This window comes from Puma concolor, chromosome A1 (assembly GCF_028749965.1).
Source record: "Puma concolor isolate L17-30 chromosome A1, mPumCon1.1.hap2, whole genome shotgun sequence".
Lineage (NCBI taxonomy): Eukaryota > Metazoa > Chordata > Mammalia > Carnivora > Felidae > Puma > Puma concolor.
In genome coordinates this window covers 100,836,601-100,856,056 of record NC_141667.1, presented here as the reverse complement: position 1 = coordinate 100,856,056, position 19,456 = coordinate 100,836,601, and the positions used below count along the sequence as shown (strand labels likewise).

The 19,456-nt window shown below is 36.2% G+C and overlaps 1 protein-coding gene across 3 annotated transcripts in view; it reads right to left on the bottom strand.

Moving 5' to 3' along the window:
- Positions 1-19,456, bottom strand: part of CERT1 (ceramide transporter 1) — a 105,614-nt gene that overhangs the window by 9,156 nt on the left and 77,002 nt on the right. For 2 of the 3 annotated variants that reach the window (XM_086698644.1, XM_086698637.1), the window contains 6 exons: positions 17,875-17,961; positions 15,141-15,233; positions 14,530-14,607; positions 6,792-6,887; positions 3,466-3,598; positions 2,484-2,554 (listed from right to left, as the gene is read on the bottom strand). In XM_086698644.1, the coding sequence (XP_086554770.1) occupies positions 2,484-2,554; positions 3,466-3,598; positions 6,792-6,887; positions 14,530-14,607; positions 15,141-15,233; positions 17,875-17,961 (558 nt within the window). The remainder of the gene's footprint in view (positions 1-2,483; positions 2,555-3,465; positions 3,599-6,791; positions 6,888-14,529; positions 14,608-15,140; positions 15,234-17,874; positions 17,962-19,456) is intronic. The other variant, XM_086698629.1, reaches the window with a different exon arrangement.

The following is a 19,456-nucleotide window of genomic DNA, read 5'->3' as shown; positions in this document are numbered from 1 at the left end:
AAGTAAAATGGTTATCTTTTAAAGATGCTACATTTTATGAAATCGATGAAAGTAGTGTTGAGCAAAGCCAATAATAAAGGAAAATTGGGCCATGTTTGAACGAATGAATGCAAATCCACAAGGATGATGAGAAGATAAAAATTTACAGAGTGAGGATGACTTAAATATCAGGAGATAAGTAGCCCTCTTTAAGAAACCAGATTATAGGGGCGCCTGGGTGGCTCAGTCGGTTGAGTGCCCAACTCCAGCTCAGGTCACGATCTCACGGTTCGTGAGTTCGAGCCCCGCGTCAGGCTCTGGGCTGATGGCTCAGAGCCTGGAGCCTGTTTCCGATTCTGTGTCTCCCTCTCTCTCTGCCCCTCCCCCATTCATGCTCTGTCTCTCTCTGTCTCAAAAATAAACATTAAAAAAAAATAAAATAAAATAAGAAACCAGATTATAAAAGAAGCCAAATGTAAAGGGCAAGATGTTGCAGAGCATTATTGAATTTTTTTGAAAAAAATTATGCTAGAACAATCTGTTTATTCAATTATAACTGTAATTTAAATTGTGTTAAATTTAAGAGGTATTATTTTAATAGTTTTTAGTTTTATTTTTCAAGTGACCTTAATATAACCTATATAAATTCTTCGCTCCACCTATGATTTACCAAGTGAAATACTTTCAGCAGACTGTTTTCAAGGATCAATTACCTTCAGATTACAAGATTCTTCTGATTCTAAATTACTGGTCATTTCTCTTCATTCCACATTATTGACAATTAATTGATTTTTTTAACATCTGCTAAGTTTTAGGTGTCACTTAGACTCCCCAAATCTGTATATTAAAGAAGAATCTTCATTGTTACACTTCTTTTTTAATTGAAGCGAAGTTGACATATAATGTACTTATTATACATTTCTTGAGCAGGTGCCATGTAAAATCAAGCCTAGCTCACTCTCATTACATAGGAGATGCCTCATATGACAAAACTGAGTTTAAGAAATACATAACAAACCTAAAATATTTTCATATATTCAGCTCAAATTAAAAAGTCATTTAAAGTAAAGAAAAATAAAGTACCTGTTGAATTATTGTATTTCTTATATAACATACAATATCACATTTGATGGATCTTTCCAAAATTATAATTCCTTTATTTTCCTTTCTTTAAAATGAATGTGAGTCTCAGGTGTAAAACACACTGATCTGACAATTTTATACGGTATCCAGTGCTCACCACAATACGTGTAGTCACCATCTGTTACCATGACGCTATTACAATATTATTAGCTACATTCCCCATGCTGACTTACTTTTTTTATAACTGGAAGTTTGTTCCTCTTAATTGCCTTCATTTATTTTGCCCATCCTCCCCACCCCTTTTATTATCCTTTATACAATATATTATTTGGCAATTTTCAGGGAACAGAGTAGAATCAGGTAAGGGAAATACTCTTTAATTTTTTTTAAAGTTTGAGAAAGAAAGAGAGGGAAGGAGAATAAGCAGGGGAGGGGCAGAAACAGAGAGAGGAGCAAGAGAGAAACCCAAGCAGGCTCCACACTGTTAGCACAGAACCTGATGTGGGGCTACATCTAATGTAATGTGCGATCATGACCTGAGCTGAAACCAAAGTCGGATGCTTAACTGACATGACAGAGCCACCTAGGAGCCCCTAATTCTTAAAATTTAAATACCTAGGATAGCACAGGAAGAAATGAAATGAATGTGAAATGAAAGCAGTATGAAAGTGAACCAATTTAGGACAATGTTTCTGTGTGCTCTGGTGTATGACCAACTTCTTAATAGTTATGCATGGCAATTTTCCTTTGCTTTCAGATGATCTACTTACATGACTTTCTTATCAATCTTAACATACATTAATAACTAATTTCCATTCCACTTAACATTGTTGCCAGAGGAAACTATGATTCACTGTTTTAAATGTTTACTTATTTATTTAGAGAGAAAGATTTATTTATTTAGAGAGAGTGTGTGTGTGCATCAGCAGGGGAGGGGCAGAGACAGAATCCCAAGCAGGTTCTGTGGTGCCAGTGTGAAGCCTGAAATGGGGCTTGAACCCACAAACTGTGAGAACATGACCTGAGCCCAAATGAAGACTCAGAAGCTTATTAACCAACTGAGCCACCCAGGCACTCCTATGATTCTCTTTTGTAGGTGGTAACTATGACTTCTCTCCTATAAAGACTAGATGCTAGAAAAATATTTACTTGGGTTTCAGTATTTTCTTTTCTAAACTTTAAGTGCACATAACTAACTGGAGGTCTTTATCAAACACACTGTTCCTGGGTTATTTCTCAGGTTGTCTCGGGTTCTGCTTTAAAGGAGCTGATATCCTTTCAAATATGTGACATTCATGCATCATTAATAAAGTCTGTGGATCTTTTATGGCATTTAACTTCCTGCCAAATTTTACTCGAGAGAATTTCTATGTCTCAGTTTGAATTAGGGTGAAATCCTTTTGGGATGAAGAGATCTTTACCTTGTGCGTTTGATAAATGATGATTGCATTATCAGCTAATGTTTCCACCACATGAAAGTTTTCTATAGTTGCTGAAATGAAGAGAAAATATTAGTAGCCAAAAAGATACATTGCCTCTTTCTAGAATGTGATTAACTCATTTATACTGATGGACATTGTAGTAACATGAGCAGGATTCTGCCCTATGTAGGCTGTCTAAATGGAAGGTGGTTAAGACTTAATAGTAGGGCTACAGGGGCCATGACACCTGATCATAAGGAAATCTCATTTTCTTTGGCTCAATCTCTAGCTTCCACATCAAGAAAGCAATTCTACTCACATGTATTAATTACTCAGATGCAAATTCCTATCTAATACTATGACACTTTCCTATAATTCCTAATTTATTGAAGCTGAAGAAACTGTCCTAAGCTTAGTTGGTTATATTTGTGAAAAAAGAATGTCGAACTGTCATAGATAAACATCTTATGATGTTCAAAACTATCTCTATTTATGAAATTTGGTGACTAAGAGGCGCGCGCGCACACACGCATGCACACACACACACACACACACTCCAAGAATAACTCTCAACAGACCACAGCAGGATTTATCCAGGGTTTACAAGGGACACAAAACAATCTGGAAAAGCAGATGATAAAACAGAAACCTTTAATTTTAGTCCCAGTCTTTCCACTAACTAGGCTCTGTAGCTTCTGACAAGTCACTTAACCTATTTTTTTTTTTTTTTTTTTTACCTACCTATCATGCAGGATTATTGAAATACTGGATCAAATGCTATAATATAGCAAGAAGCATTCTGTACAGCAAAATGCTCCATTTAAATGCAACTTAAAAAAAAGTAAATGCAAGCTACTGTCAGATTCTCCAGGTATTTTCTACAATGACTTTGTAAACTGTATATGAGATGCAAAAAACTAGGTTGGCTTTGATATTAAATTTGAAATAATTATATTAAGATATATTAATAATGGCAGCTTACTTTCCCAATCATTGCGAACATCAACATTCCAGAAATAATTGCAGACTTCGTGTCCTGTAACGCCTTTCACTGCATGGGTAGCTTTCAAAGGATCCAAAACAATCCCATTTTCTTCTACTTCCCTTCTATATACCTAAAGAGGATATATTTAAAAACCTGTTTAAAAAATAAGAATTAAACCCCTAAAGTACAAACCTGAAAGCAGGTTTTTAAATTTAGCTGCTTTTTAGAATTTTATTTATGAAAATCTATATATGGAATATAAATATTCTGCTAAAAGAAAATCTTAAATTGCAAATTATTAACACAGACAACACATAAAAAACACTTAAAACTACAAATCTGAGGTAAACTTCAATTATGAAAAACATGCATACGCAATGAACACCTAATTACAGGAGTTGTTAAACTAAGCCTGGTTTAGAATATCACCTCCTTAAGGATACCAATGCACAGCAGTTTTGTTCAATGCCTCAGACCCAGCATCTAAAATAGTATCTGAAACACAGTAGGCTCTCAATTATTTGTTGAATCAATGACTGAAAGCTAAAATGACACGAAGATCTATGCTATCTTGCTTTAAATACTGAAGTTGTGTACCTAAACTGCTAAGTAAAATTAATTATTTCAAAGTTATAGGTTACTTCAGAAAGTTTTACAAGAAGTTAATTTCATCAACATGAAATGAATAATGTTATTATAAGAACTAGCTCTCAATTTATGGAGTGCTTTATGGGTCCAGATACTGTTAGGCATTTCACATACAGTTTCTTTTTTAAATTTTTTTTTTTTCAACATTTATTTATTTTTGGGACAGAGAGAGACAGAGCATGAATGGGGGAGGGGCAGAGAGAGAGGGAGACACAGAATCGGAAACAGGCTCCAGGCTCCGAGCCATCAGCCCAGAGCCTGACGCGGGGCTCGAACTCACGGACCGCGAGATGGTGACCTGGCTGAAGTCGGACGCTTAACCGACTGCGCCACCCAGGCGCCCCTACAGTTTCTTTTTTAAAATGTCCTTCACCAAACTACTTTTTCCTATATGCTCATTTATTCATGTTATTGGGACTGCTATTTTCCAGTCACCTGAACTGGAAAGTTTAGACTTTTAACTCCTCCCCTCACATTTCACATAGCTATTAAGCTCATTACTCATCGTGTAGGAGATTCTTGACTCTTCTACTATTCAACAGCTTGACTTTTCTACTATTGGTTACTTCTTTTAGCTGGCTTTCATCACTATGTACTTGACCCTCTCAAGTGGTATACTTGGTCTCTGGTTTCTTCCTTATGAGCTTAATCTTCCTAAAATGTTACTTTGTAGGGGCGCCTGGGTGGCTCAGTCGGTTGAGCGTCCGACTTCGGCTCAGGTCATGATCTCACGGTCCGTGAGTTCGAGCCCCGCATCGGGCTCTGTGCTGACGGCTCTGAGCCTGGAGCCTGTTTCCGATTCTGTGTCTCCCTCTCTCTCTGCCCCTCCCCTGTTCATGCTCTGTCTCTCTCTGTCTCAAAAATAAATAAATGTTAAAAAGAAAATTAAAAAAAAAAAATAAAATGTTACTTTGTATACAGTGGCTAACCTACTGCTACAGACAATAGACTACTCTCTCGTCGGGCTATTTCACACTATCCACAATGCAGTCACTCTCTTTTTTTTTTTTTTTTTTAAACGTTTATTTATTTTTGAGACAGAGAGAGACAGAGCATGAACGGGGGAGGGTCAGAGAGAGGGAGACACAGATTCTGAAACAGGCTCCAGGCTCTGAGCTGTCAGCACTGGGCCCGACGCGGGGCTCGAACTCACAAACCGCGAGATCATGACCTGAGCTGAAGTCGGCCGCTTAACCGACTGAGCCACCCAGGCGCCCCAGTCACTCTCTTTCTAATGTGGGCTGTAGGAACACTTATTCTCTATTCTTCATTCTGCATGGAGGGACTTCATCTAGACTATCAGGTTCTGGTTTCTCTGCACCCCTTCACTTTCTCCTCCCAAGGGGGGAAGGAATGTCCTAAGTGAATGTCGAGTACAGAATAAGGACTGGTAGGCTTGGCTCACCCCTTCCTCTACAGAGAATATGTATCCTGGTTTTCTTTTGGGGCTTACTCTTGGGGGAAGGCCTGTGATTATCTAGTTATGTCAGAAACATTATGCTTAAGTCTGGGGTAACAGATTATTTTTTTTAATGTTTATTTTTGAGAGAGACAGAGTGCAAATGCCAGGAGCAGAGAGAGACACACACAGAATCCAAAGCAGGCTCTAGGCTCTGAGCTATCAGCATGGAGACCTACACGGGGTTCAAACCAACAAACCACGAGATCATGACCTGAGCCAAAGTCGGACACTCAACAGACTGAACCACCCAGGTACCCCTCAGCTTATTAGATTTATAGCTAATATTTTGTTATCTCAATTGCTTGTCTCTTCTTTTTTTCTTCTTAATTAGTCCTCTATTCAGGAGGAAAAGAAATTCCAATATATTTAATATTGTATCTCTATTGCTAGAATAATTCTGGTCAATACAGTCTATTCAAAACTCCTGAATAAGAACTTTGTCTTCAAGATTTTGCTTGTGTTGTATTTTTTGTCTAAAAGACCCTTGCCTCATCTTTGTCAGAACTTTGCTTCCATTTCTAGACATAGTTCAAATGCTTCTCCTCAGTGTAAAACAATCTAGCTGCTTCAAATCAGAGAACTCTTTCTTTTCCAATTTTCTTCACTACTCATCTGTGCTCTTCTTCAATACATTATCAGAAAGAGACAAGTAACAGTCTCTTTAAAAGTCAATATCCTCCTTCCCCAACGAAAGTTTCAGGTTGGAAAAGTCTTATTAAACATCTCTTTATCTTTAGCATGGCCTTGGGCACGAGGTAATCCAAAATTCAATGCAGCTGCTGTTTAGAATCCATCTCTAAATCTTGTTCTTGCTCTATTCTCTGTCTCTGGTGTTTAAGGATATGAACAAGATTAGCAGACCCATCTCCAAATACTGAAAGAAGATGCAGTGAGAGAAAGGACTAGAAGTATATACCAAAAAGGAGAACAAAGTGATCTGGGTACATCATTTAATATATTAAAAAATAAATTAAGAGAAATATCCAAATAGAGAGCCATCAGCTAGTTATGATTTGCTCATATCTAAAACCCCAAATTTATTTTCTCCATGGCCCAGGCAAAACAGAATGGGTTGCACATTTCTTTGATCATATGTAACAATCTGTTTAAAAGGAATTTTACAATGCTATCCTCTTTCACATCACTGGGCAGTAATGATACTATGACTGTAACACAGCTGTATTTAGCAATCTAACATTTTACTGGGAATTACCTTCATTTCTCCTTCTTCTACAACCAACTGCCAATTAGCATCTCCACCTACATCCTGTAATGAGTAAGTCATGTGGTTTTGCACCATCTCTTCAACCTTGGAAAGAAAAATAAAATCATAACAATCCCAATCCAATGAATAGCCATGTCATCATCTCTAAAAGAGAATGGTATTCAGTTTATTTCAGTTTAGAAATGATGTTTTTAGAAAGCTGAGCAACCAAATGCACAAAGGTTAGTAGATTTTATACAGCGTTGAAGAGTTTAGTCCACATTCCAGATATCATATCCAGGTTAATGACAGGAGGGAGAAATGCAGAGAAGGAAGACGTTTCACTCATATAACATATATTGGCTTAATGTGCAGCAAGTCAGCAAAAATAAGCATTTTCTGGAAAAAAAAAAGTTCCTTCCTTCACTAGAAAACGTTTTCTTACAGAAATAATTATTTAGCACATAAAATCATGGGACACTAAGGGTAAAAGGGGCACAAAGAGACAATCTAGTCCAGTGCTTTTATGTTTAAGACTACACAGATAACAGTTTTTTATATGTATGGCAAGATTTCGCTACAAAATGATAAAAAAAAAAAAACTTCTATTACTTCACTGATAAACTTCACTTCACTTTTACTATGAATGAAAAATAACCAATCCCCTACTTACTTGACTCCAATTTCATTGTTTTGCATTCTTTTAGGGAAAATGCTAATAATCACATATGCAGACATTTACAAATAATCAATTTTTAGTGTCTTCTTTTAAATTACTGTCTTTTTCCTGAAATTTAAATAAAACCTCTGATTTTAACTATCACCAGTTACTCCTCCACATCTTACATAAACTTTAAATAAAACTGAGTATTTCACACTCCCAGAATCCACAATCATTTATTGGTAAGATTTCATGTGAGTGCTATTTGCAAACTCACCTAGTTTGAAACAGAAGTGAAGTGATAAAAAGATGGTTTCTGAAGGAGCTGCTTTATCCATCTACAGAGACGGTTTCTCTAAGCTCCATTTTCTAACCTTTTACTCATAATTTTGTTTTATATAATAAGTACATTAGAGAAGGCATGAAAAGAGTTGGAAATATGTATATTATACTTCCACTTAATTTATTCCTAAGTTTAACTACTTATTTTACATGAAGTCTACTGTGCTCATTAGGGATACAGACAAGAACCAGGTTTATTTTTTGAAATAAATATATTAATGATTTGGGGGCAAAAATTCCTAAAATTATTAACTCTGAAGGTATAATTTTCCTACACAGAAAGATGTTACCAATATGTTACAGTGACATATACTTTTACTACATAAAGTTTTCTCGATTTCAGAATGCATTTTTGCTACTAAAAGTAGGTATGACTTTTAAGTGTCATTGGTAATAATCATAAAAGTTTTTGATAAAGATTTTATACTCAGGTTCTACAATCTATTTTTGTACTAAATGAACACGAACATAACATTTATGTCTTAAAAAAATTTTTTTTAACATTCTATATCTTTACATATTATCTTCCAAACAATGTGAATGGCACTGGGCTACAGACTTGAAAGAAATTGAAAAAATGTAACTAATAGTATATTCTATAGTTTTAAAAAGGTTCCATTAGAAAACATAACTCCAGGGGCTGCATGGAAAAATTTATGTGCCTCCAAAAAATGTGAAATCTGCTCTGAGACAGTAACGAGGACTAATGCAGGGTTCCAAATTATGAGGACATACAAAATTTAACTGAATTCCCAAAGAAGAAGGAACAAAGAAAGTTCCAATTAGTAGGCATAAACAAACAACCACCATAGCACTGGCTCGATTCATTTGTCTGTATTACATCGTGATTGGGAAAAATTCTTACCCTTTTTAGATCCAAAGATATTAAAAATCTTTAGATATGAAATATGTACTTTGTAGATGGGACACTAATAGTTGAGAACACCTATATTTATTATGAGATTAAAGGCAGAAAAAAATTTCTTCCCAGAAATAAGACCTACTTCAAATAGACTACTTAGGAAAGAAGAATGAAAGGATTTTACTCTGTTAAAAAAGAGTTCTACTTAAAAAAAAATTTAGTACCATGTAAGCTTTTGTTGGAAAGTACACAGGTAACTGTGTTTTTGTTTGGGCGATAATTCTGACAAATTACTTCAAATGTTGGAATAATGTTTTTGTGTTTTGGTCCCCCCAAAACTAGATTCCACAAATATAAATTGACAGCTGGTAACATAAGTTAAAACAACGTACAGTAAGCACATTTAACATTGTCTTTCTAGACAGATGAAAAAATGGTATTCCTATCCTAGTTACCACTGCATCTATGGAAAAGTGTTCAGTCTTTTGTTCTTATACACTTATTAGACTTAAGAGGGCAAGAAATAAACAAGATGAATTTAGTGCTGTGCTTCTTTCTAGGAGATGAAAGAAACTGAAGTACCCAATTATTGTAGTAACCATCTCTGCAAAGCTTTTATCATGGAATCTTTATCCATATGGCATCTTCCTTGAGGTAACAACACTGAGATTAAGAAGAGAGGTGATACAGGTAAAATCTCACTATAAAGAATTTCATGTTCACTGTAATGAAATATGAAGTAGTAAATGTTACTACTGGGGCAGTGACTCAGGCATTTGTGTCCACACTGACAGTTCCAATCTAACCTAATGATCTGTTTACTGTTTTCAGTTATGACTGCACATCCAAAGTGATTGGAAAACATTAAGTTGGGAGGACAAGGATAAATACAAGCAAAATTTACCATTTTATTAGGCTCAAAATTCGATATACTAGGAAATAATATTTAAAAAAAATTTTTTTAATGTTTATTTATTTTTGAGACAGAGAGAGACACAGCATGAAGGGGGGAGGGTCAGAGAGAGAGGGAGACACAGAATCTGAAACAGGCTCCGGGCTCTGAGCTGTCAGCACAGAGCCCGATGAGGGGCTCGAACTCACAGACCGCGAGATTGTGACCTGAGCCAAAGTTGGCTGCTTAACTGACTGAGCCACCCAGGTGCCCCTACTATGAAATAATATTACTAGTAACATCTGCCATCACTTTAAAAGACTGGATCAAAATCATTGAAGCAGGTTTCATCTGCTCTAATAGCATTCACTAGTTTTAATTAGATAGTATAATTTCAGGAATCATGCCCTTGATTTTTTTTGGACCTAGAGTCGAAAATGATGAGATGACATACAAAATATCTTCATAGCAAATGAACTATGAAAAATGGAGATGAAACACATTTTATTTTTATTTATTTATTTATTTTTTAATTTTTTTTTTCAATGTTTATTTATTTTTGGGACAGAGAGAGACAGAGCACGAATGGGGGAGGGGCAGAGAGAGAGGGAGACACAGAATCGGAAACAGGCTCCAGGCTCCGAGCCATCAGCCCAGAGCCTGACACGGGGCTCGAACTCACGGACCGCGAGATCGTGACCTGGCTGAAGTCGGACGCTTAACCGACTGCGCCACCCAGGCGCCCCCTAAACACATTTTAAATAAGAGATGATGGCACTCCAATTCCAGCCTTTTCTTTCACTTCCCATTTGAGACACTCTGTATGCTATTTGAGGAAACTAAATGGATTTTTCTAACATTATCAGTACAGAAATTTTTTTTTTTTCAACGTTTATTTATTTTTGGGACAGAGAGAGACAGAGCATGAACGGGGGAGGGGCAGAGAGAGAGGGAGACACAGAATCGGAAACAGGCTCCAGGCTCTGAGCCATCAGCCCAGAGCCCAACGCGGGGCTCGAACTCACGGACCGCGAGATCGTGACCTGGCTGAAGTCGGACGCTTAACTGACTGCGCCACCCAGGCGCCCCATCAGTACAGAAATTTTAAAAGAAAACTGCCTTTTGATGACAAAACAAAAACTGCTCTTTGATGTAATGATCAAAACTCTAATGAACAAGACTCTAGAAGGGCTCAAAGACTGCTCCAATCTCTTTCTCTTACCCACGTGGAAGGAATACAACTATGCTTATTGTTACAATCATAGAGGGATTTGTTGGATAGAATGATTTATTAATAACAAATTAACAGTGCACTATTAACGCAAAGGAAAAATGGACAAGGACATAAATTGTCAGTTCAATGAAGAAACGCAAAAGGCCAAGAAACAAAACTTTTAGTCTATCAGACTGGCAAAAAGTAACTGAATTATAATATTCAGTGTCAACATAACAAAAGAAAATTGACCTGGGAGTGTCACTGGTTCCACTTGTTTTAATGAACAGTTTGGCAATAAAAATTAAAAAAAACAACAACAAAAACTTAGACACGTGTATGGCTTTTGTCCTAACAATTCTACTTCTAGGAATGTATCCTAAGGAAATAACTGGATAAGTGTACAAAGATACACACACACACACACACACACACACACACACACACACACACACACAAGGAGGGTGTATTTAACAGGATGCTCCTGTAACACTATTTACAATACAGCCAAACTGAAAACAGGCTCAATGTTCAATATTAGATGAGTAGGTAAATCCAGTACGCACATCTGTACAACAGAAAAGGAGATAAAGATCCATATTTACCAGTGAGAAGATGGGCTTAATTATATGTTTAAAAAAAAAAAAACACTGGTCACAAAATAGTATGTACTGAATTACTTACTTTGGTAGGAAGACAATTATTAAAGTCTGTGTACTTAATCAATATGTGACTGATTTTCTATATACATGGAAAAAGGATATGCATGAGAATATTAACAGTGATCTAATATTTTAATTTTATTTACTCTATTTTCTAGTTCTGCTAAAATTAACATGTATTATTATACAATAAACAGGGAGGGGGTTAAATAATTAATTACCACAATAATAAAGTGTCACTGTGGACATAAACGGGGGAAAGAGCTTTATACAGAACCGTGGTTGCAATAATGTCCACTAATGATTAACCTGATGTATTGCCCACCTTTTGATATATTTTTTTCCGAATAGAGAAAGATTTTTTTAATTTTTGCTTTTTAATTTTTGAGGTGACATCAATAGTTGCTGTGATATGCAAATAAATGTGATCCAAAAGATCAACTTATAAATTCAAGTTCTTTCTACTTTCTGTACAGTGTAAGAGCTACTTCTTTCTCCAAATCTGCCAATTAAATAGACTCGTGTGTTGCTACTAATTTCCTAGGAGATTCACATATTTTATTTGAAGTCATTTTCAGGACATCTCTCAGTTCTATGTTTAATTATTCTACTCAATCAGGAGCATGAATATAACTTCATCAAGAACAAAGTAGTCATAAGCCTAGATTTGTACACACACGGCAAAGCCAAATTAATAGTTAAGGGCCAGAGCCCAAATCTGCTAATGACAACAGATACTTTAGCAAGGACCATAAATACTTGAAGACCTCAAAGTCGTTATTCTTCAATTTTGCCTCTTTTGGCATATAGAATGGTGGTGCGATAAGGGGGACCTGGGTGTCTCAGTCAGTTAAGCGTCCAGCTCTCGATTTCTGCTCAGGTCCTGATCTCACTCACAGTCCTGAGATCAAGCCCCACATTGGGCTCTGTGCTGGGCGTGGGGCCTGGTTAAGATTCTTTCTCTCCTTTTCTCTCTGCCCCTACCCTGTTTGTGCATGGGCGCATGTGCTTGCTTGCTTGCTTGCTTTCTAAATACATAAATTAAGTAAAATGGCACAATAATCAAAAGCTAAAAAAAGATTATAAATAATCACAAGCATCACCTATTAAAAAAATTCCACCAGAAGATCTTTCTCAACTTATATACATGAGTTACACAAAATATAAAGAAGTATGCTACAATGTGGCAAAGTCTTGTAAAAACATGGGCGCCTGCGTCTCAGTAATATATTCATCTGTACGCGAAGAATTTCAGCTGTTTTATAGCTCTACAGCTTGGGTCGGAGGTCTGCATTCTAAGGCCTTAATTCTTAGGCACCTATCAGTAGCTTAACACTCATTTATCGCTCTCATTATGTTTTCATTCATAGCTTGTGTATTCCTATATTTTAAGGAAAAATGGTGACTGGTACTGATGAGCTTTAGTCTCTTATTCTATTACTTTAATGCAAGGTGGAGCTTAGCAGAATAAACCAAAGCCTCCCAGTATTATCTAGTTTTGCCACGGATTTATTGCAAATATGATATGCCTTTAAAAAGCTTGCACAAATGGATGAACATGATTAAGAAATATTAGAATAAGTTTGGTTCTAGGTGATTTCTGAAGCAGAACTGATACATCTCTCTCTCAAACATGTTCAATGAGAAAAAGGCTGCAAAAGTCAAAGAATACATTTTGAGACTTAAACTTAATTTTCCTCTTTCCTGCAGAGTTAAAAACAATGTCAATTTTATTCATATGTATAAACTAAGAAATCTGTTTTAAATTAGGACTTTTAAAAAACTTTTACTGGAAGGCAATTGACCCTGGAACATCACAGGTTTGAATTGCGCAGGCCCACTTGAATGCAAATTTGTTTCAGTAAATAAAGTGCAGGACTGCAAATGTATTTTCTCTTCCCTACAATTTTCTTAATAACAAATACAGTATATATGTAACATAAAAGTATATTTTAATCAGCGATTTATGTTCTCCTTAAGGCTTCTGATTAACAGTAGGCTGTGAGTAGTTAAGTTTTTGGGGAGTCAAAAGTTATATGTGGATTTTTGACCGAGGGGGGGGTCAGTGCCCCAATCTCAACGTTGTTCAAGGGTCAACTGTACTCTGATAGCAAAAAAAAATAATGTGGAAAATTTTGACTAGTTCAAAGAAATTGTTATTATTATAGTAACAATAGCTAACAAATAGCTATATAATAACTAATAAAAGCTCACACTTATTTAGCATTTACTACAGGCCAGGCTCTAGCCAGATCACAGTCCTAGCTAGATCACAGAAGTGAAGCACAGAAGAGTTAGAAAAATTGTCCAAGATCATGCAACTAACCAGTATTTACACTTGGTCATTCTGACTGGAAAGCGCAGTTTCTTAACATAAGATAACATAATGCAATCCAATAAAACACAATCACCATAAAGATACACAGCTCAATGGCAAAGATACAAGGATTAAAAAAACTTTAAAAAACGAAGGCTGATACTAAAAAATATTCCTCTGATAATACTTGGACATTATTATGAGGGTAGAGACAGCAAGCATGTAGTTTCCAGTCTTAAATTCCTAAATCCTTAATGATGTATATGAAAAGGAACATTAATTTACAATATCCAAGGGTAATTTGCATAACAAAAATACAATCTGTTCAATGGAGCTTAGTATAATAATAGTAATGAGACAAATATTATTTAAAAAGATATTTCCCTGTTGAAATATGAGATACTTGAGATTAAAAGGGAGACTATTAAAACCTACTTTTATGCGATAACATACTCTGTAAACCATGTTCATCAAAGTTGTTGAATCCTATCTAAAGAAACTACATGGTATTTAAAAACCAGGTATCTCCTACTTGTTACAATTCAATTTGAAATCTTTCAGGAGTGCCTCCTCCATGGCAAAATTCCAAGCTATTCACAGTACAGGATACAAAGGGCACATGCAAGCCTGATAGAGGAACTATTTAGTAGATAAGGAAGGCCTTTTAAATGCTTATTGTTACCATTTAAAATTCAAAACCAAACAAGTGGCCTAACAGAAAGATATCTAGGAACTGGGAAAGCAGGCTGAAATATAACACGGAAAGACTCAAGTCCGCTCTATACATTCATACAGTACCTGGGAGCTGAATCTGTGAACATCGTCAGAGGCACTGACGAGATCAATGGAAGACATGGAGGAAGAGCGACTATAGGGCTACCAGAGACAGACAAAGAAAAAACCAAGTAATCAGAACAAAGGCACAACAGAGCATTCAGTACCAACTTCCAAACACAAGATAAAGAAAGAGAGAACAAAGCACCATATGAAACAGGCTCAGCAGCAAGTGCTGACTTCATGCACCTATTATGGTTTATGCTCCAAAATCTTTCTAAAAAGAATGCAGTGCTTCCAGTAATACAACATAATACCACTTAACCCCAAAGAAAAAAAGTGACTTAATATAACTAGTTATGCTTCTGGTTAACTATCAGATTAGCCACTCCTATCCACCCCCATCCCCCCCTTTCCCCTTAAAGAAAAAAGAAAGAACATTATATTCAGAAGATGATTTCTAACCATTTTGGAGGAAAAACATACAAAAATGTATGTTTGGAAGAAAACATAAAATACCCAAAAGTCTCATTACCTAAATTCAAGAAGAGAGAAACCTTATACAACAAGATAGTTCCATCCACACTGAAGAACAATACAATATATAATTTCAGTGAGCTGTGACATTAGCTTACCTTTTGGACAAACCTATGAGTCCCCACAGAAGAAAAGGCATCTCCAGATGGCATGGATGTAGGCCAATGTAATCTGACCTTTTCACTCTGTGACTAAGAAAACATGTAATGTTAGGTGGGAAGGTTTTAAAGTGTACTTTGTAGCTTGAGAATGGATAATATAACCTGGAACTATCAACATTTAATTACTGAACACTTTAGTACTTATAAATACTTGAAAAACAAAAATACTCGAAAGATACAAGCCTTGCCAAATCCCGACACTTACTTCATGTATTCTAAATCAGTCTCTTCTTTCAGACGCCATAGCTACCACCTTTGACCAGGGATGGGTTCTTTGATTCTGCCCCTGGTCAGACTCTCCAATACCAGCAAGGCATTATTTACCATGAATCTTAATTAACACTGCTGTTAAAGTAATTTTCTTATATTCAAACTCTGGCCAAATTATTCCAATCATTCTACTTCATCAGGGATGTGCAGAGCTATATCATCTGAACCAGTGTCATCGTTTGCTTCAGTTTTGTTCCAAAGACCAGGTCATGGATATCTTATCTCCTTTCCATTAAGGTATCACACCTGTTAAGCTGTCACTTAACCTGCTTCCTCCTCCTGAGCTTGCCTAGTTTCTTCTCACTTAGTCAATATTTACTAAATATAATGTACCAGAGCCTGTGCTGTGTTGTGTGTGTACTCATCTTCTAACTATGCAGAAGACAAGCAGTAATTTCTATTCAGCACTATCTGAACAGAACTAAGATCTCATTTCTTATTCACCACTTTATTAAAAATATCTTTCCTTATATTGGCAAATAACATAGAACAATGTAAACTCAAAAATGTCACTGAAGAATACCTAAGTGGTGGCTGTGCGGTGGAGAGCCCTGTGCAATATCTAATGATCTGAATCTTTGGAACTTCACTTCATGAATTACTGAAGTTTACTACTCTAGAGCATTACCATACTATAATTATCTTCGCGATATCAACATGTCTATTAGGCAAGGAAAATCATGGTATGTTTAATGACCTATTTTGTAGAGTATCTACCACAGTGTCAACAACAGACTGAAGTTAAATAGTCCCATGAATATTTTTCTTTTAAAATTTACAAAAGTGTTCATCGATCCTTTTAAACTCCAACTCAACCACTGCATTAGTATCCAGTAGAGTAGCATTTTGGAGCCAGAAGAGAGAATTTGAATCATCTTGTGTAACTCTTTGTTTTACATATTAGAAGACAAAGGCCCAGAGAATTTAAGTGATAAGTTTACAGCTACATAGTTAGTCATTTACAAAACTCAGACTGAAGTTGTCTCGACCTACTCTCCCAGAATAGCACACGACTCTCCCCAAAATAGCACAACTTAGTTTAAAACAAAATCAAAATAAAAAAGCACCATGGTGGGGCGCCTGGGTGGCGCAGTCGGTTAAGCGTCCGACTTCAGCCAGGTCACGATCTCGCGGTCCGTGAGTTCGAGCCCCGCGTCGGGCTCTGTGCTGACAGCTCAGAGCCTGAAGCCTGTTTCAGATTCTGTGTCTCCCTCTCTCTCTGCCCCTCCCCTGTTCATGCTCTGTCTCTCTGTGTCTCAAAAATAAATAAACGTCAAAAAAAATTAAAAAAAAAAAAAAAAACACCATGGTGAAGTAAAGCCAAACACAATGATACTCCTTCAGGTTACACTTTAGGCGTACAAATATGGAGCTCATTTAGGACCTGAAAGTTTCCACTCTTATTGAATGCTGCATAATCTCTTTTGAATGAGTGATATACTTTATAAATTAATGTAACAACACCTTTTTATCACTGATTTAGAAAAAAAATAATGAAAAATAAACATGAAAAGAAAATGTCACTCTTAGAGGTGATTTACCCTCAGGGAGACAAACCAGTAAATGGGCATAACGGTCATGACTACCCTAGCAATGACAAAGAATGACAAGCCAACTTATCTACGCAAGTTAATTTGTAGTACAACTGATACATTTACGAATTTATTTGCAAGATGCTTAAAGCCCTGTGAAGAGTGACTAAAATTCACCCTAAGTACCATCTAGTGGTAATATATGGTAACTTCACTACTGCACAACTAAAAGAAGGCAAAGGATCATACTAATCCTGAGACTAGAGTTAAAGGATTTAAGAAATGTTTTCCTTCACTTTCCAAAAAGAGCTGGGTATGTCTGTTGCGAATTTGATAACGATGAAATACTGAGCAAAGTCAAAAGTGAGGAAGCAACTGAAGGTGAAAGTTGTTAAAGCTTTAAAGGAGTTAATAATAAAAATGGAATGGTAGTAATTTAGAAGAAAAAAAATACATTCTTGGTCTTCTTCCTTGTGAATTCATATGGTCAGTACTTTGTGGTAAAGAGAAATTCACAGAGACTGTTTTATTCAGATTAAATATATACTTGTTCTAAATAGAAAGATAATAAAAGTTGGATACTTCAAGGAGAACAGGTGGAATATTTCCATTTAATTTCATGTAAATTATTCATGCTTCCTGTAAACAATCAGTGGTCTCCTTTCCATTGCTTAGAAATGAATCAATGAAGGAAGTGACTTGTAAAGATTCTTCTACATCTGTGACTCAGTGAAGACAGTTCATTTTCTGGGTTATTAGGTTCACAATTTTCAAATTTTATTTATATGAAATAACACACATCAAGAATGCCTAGTGTTAGAATTTGTGTGTGTGTGTGTGTGTGTTAGAATTTTTAAAGACAGATATACCTGTTCTTCTATTTTATCTTGTCTGTCAAGAGCAGCTTCAACAGCATCAAAGAACTCTTCTTCATTAATCAGACTGTTTGGACCTTCCTATTCAAACACACGAGAGGGAAAAAAAAAACAGTTGATTAAAGAAAATATAAAACCTTCATAATCCTAGCATTAACTCTACAGGAAAGTTGAAATGTGACTTGACAAATATTTATAAACCAGCTAGTATATAAAGTAATATCAAAAGACAAGTAACATATGTTCTGTGCAAAATCATGAGTGTCACAATTAATTCATATACTCAATATTCATATACCCACTGTATACTGACCAACACTGTGTTAGGGTGATAGTTTAAAACAGGGCTGTTGCTGAACTATGCCCTGGAGTTAAATTTAGTTCACTGCCTACTTGTGCATGGCCTCTGAGCTGAGAATTTCATTTTTAAGTGGCTGGAGAAGAAAAAATAGCAACATTTCATGATGTGAGAATTATAATATGGAATTAAAATAATGTTTTGTTGGAATATAATCATGCTCATTCATTTAGGAATTGTCTATGCCTCCTTTCATGCTACAGTGGCAGAGGTGAGTACTTGTGAATGAGTACCTGATAAGAGAAAACATATAAAATCACAGAAAAGTAAGTACAAAGTTACATAAGATCTATTGATAGCCGATAACAAGCACAGACAGGAGTTTTCTGAGGGGCATCTTCCTAAACAAAGACTATTATTTCATGAAGAAAGAAAAACTGAACTGATGCTTGAAAGCCTGGTTAGATGGCAAAGCAGTGGTTCTCAATCAGCTAGGAAACTGCCTTGGGAACTTGTTAAATTTAAAATTCTTAGTCCCCGTACACAGAAAGTACTTTTCAGTGGATCTTGGGTGAAGCCAGGAATATGTATGTTTAATAAGTTCTCCAACCGATTCTCATGCAACTGGAACCTCAGCTGTATCAAATGTACAAAGAATAATAGAAAACAGAAATAAGCACAGTATGTTCCTGCTGACACGAAACAAGTGAATGGACTGTAAGTGGAACAATAGCTTCATGTTAGGGGAAAAGCTGAGGCTGAAAAGGTATAGCTGGGTTTAAGGTTCCCTAAATTTTTAAATATCCAAAGTAAGACACATGAATAATTGCTGGTCTGTCTGGAGTTTTTCCAGTTAGAATGATTACCCTAGGCCATCACTATCCCATTAGAAAGTACCTAACCTAGCAACGTGACACCACCTGGGGCCAACGCAAAAAGGGTGGGAGGAACTACGGTGTAATGCTCTTGTCACTTGTCACAGGCATATGAGACATCTTGATTTAATGCACTAGTTTTTTGTTTTGTTTTTTCTAAATTTTTGTAATGTTTATCTATTATGGACAGACAGAGAGAGAGCATGAGCAGGGGAAAGGCAGAGAGAGGAGGAGATACAGAATCCAAAGCAGGCTCCAAGCTGTCAGCACAGAGCCTGACACGGGGCTCAAACTCACAAACTGCGAGATCATGACCTGAGCCAAAGTCGGACACTCAACCGACCAAGCCACTCAGGCGCCCCGATTTAATGCACTAGTTCTTTTAGAGCTATGAGGCTCCCTC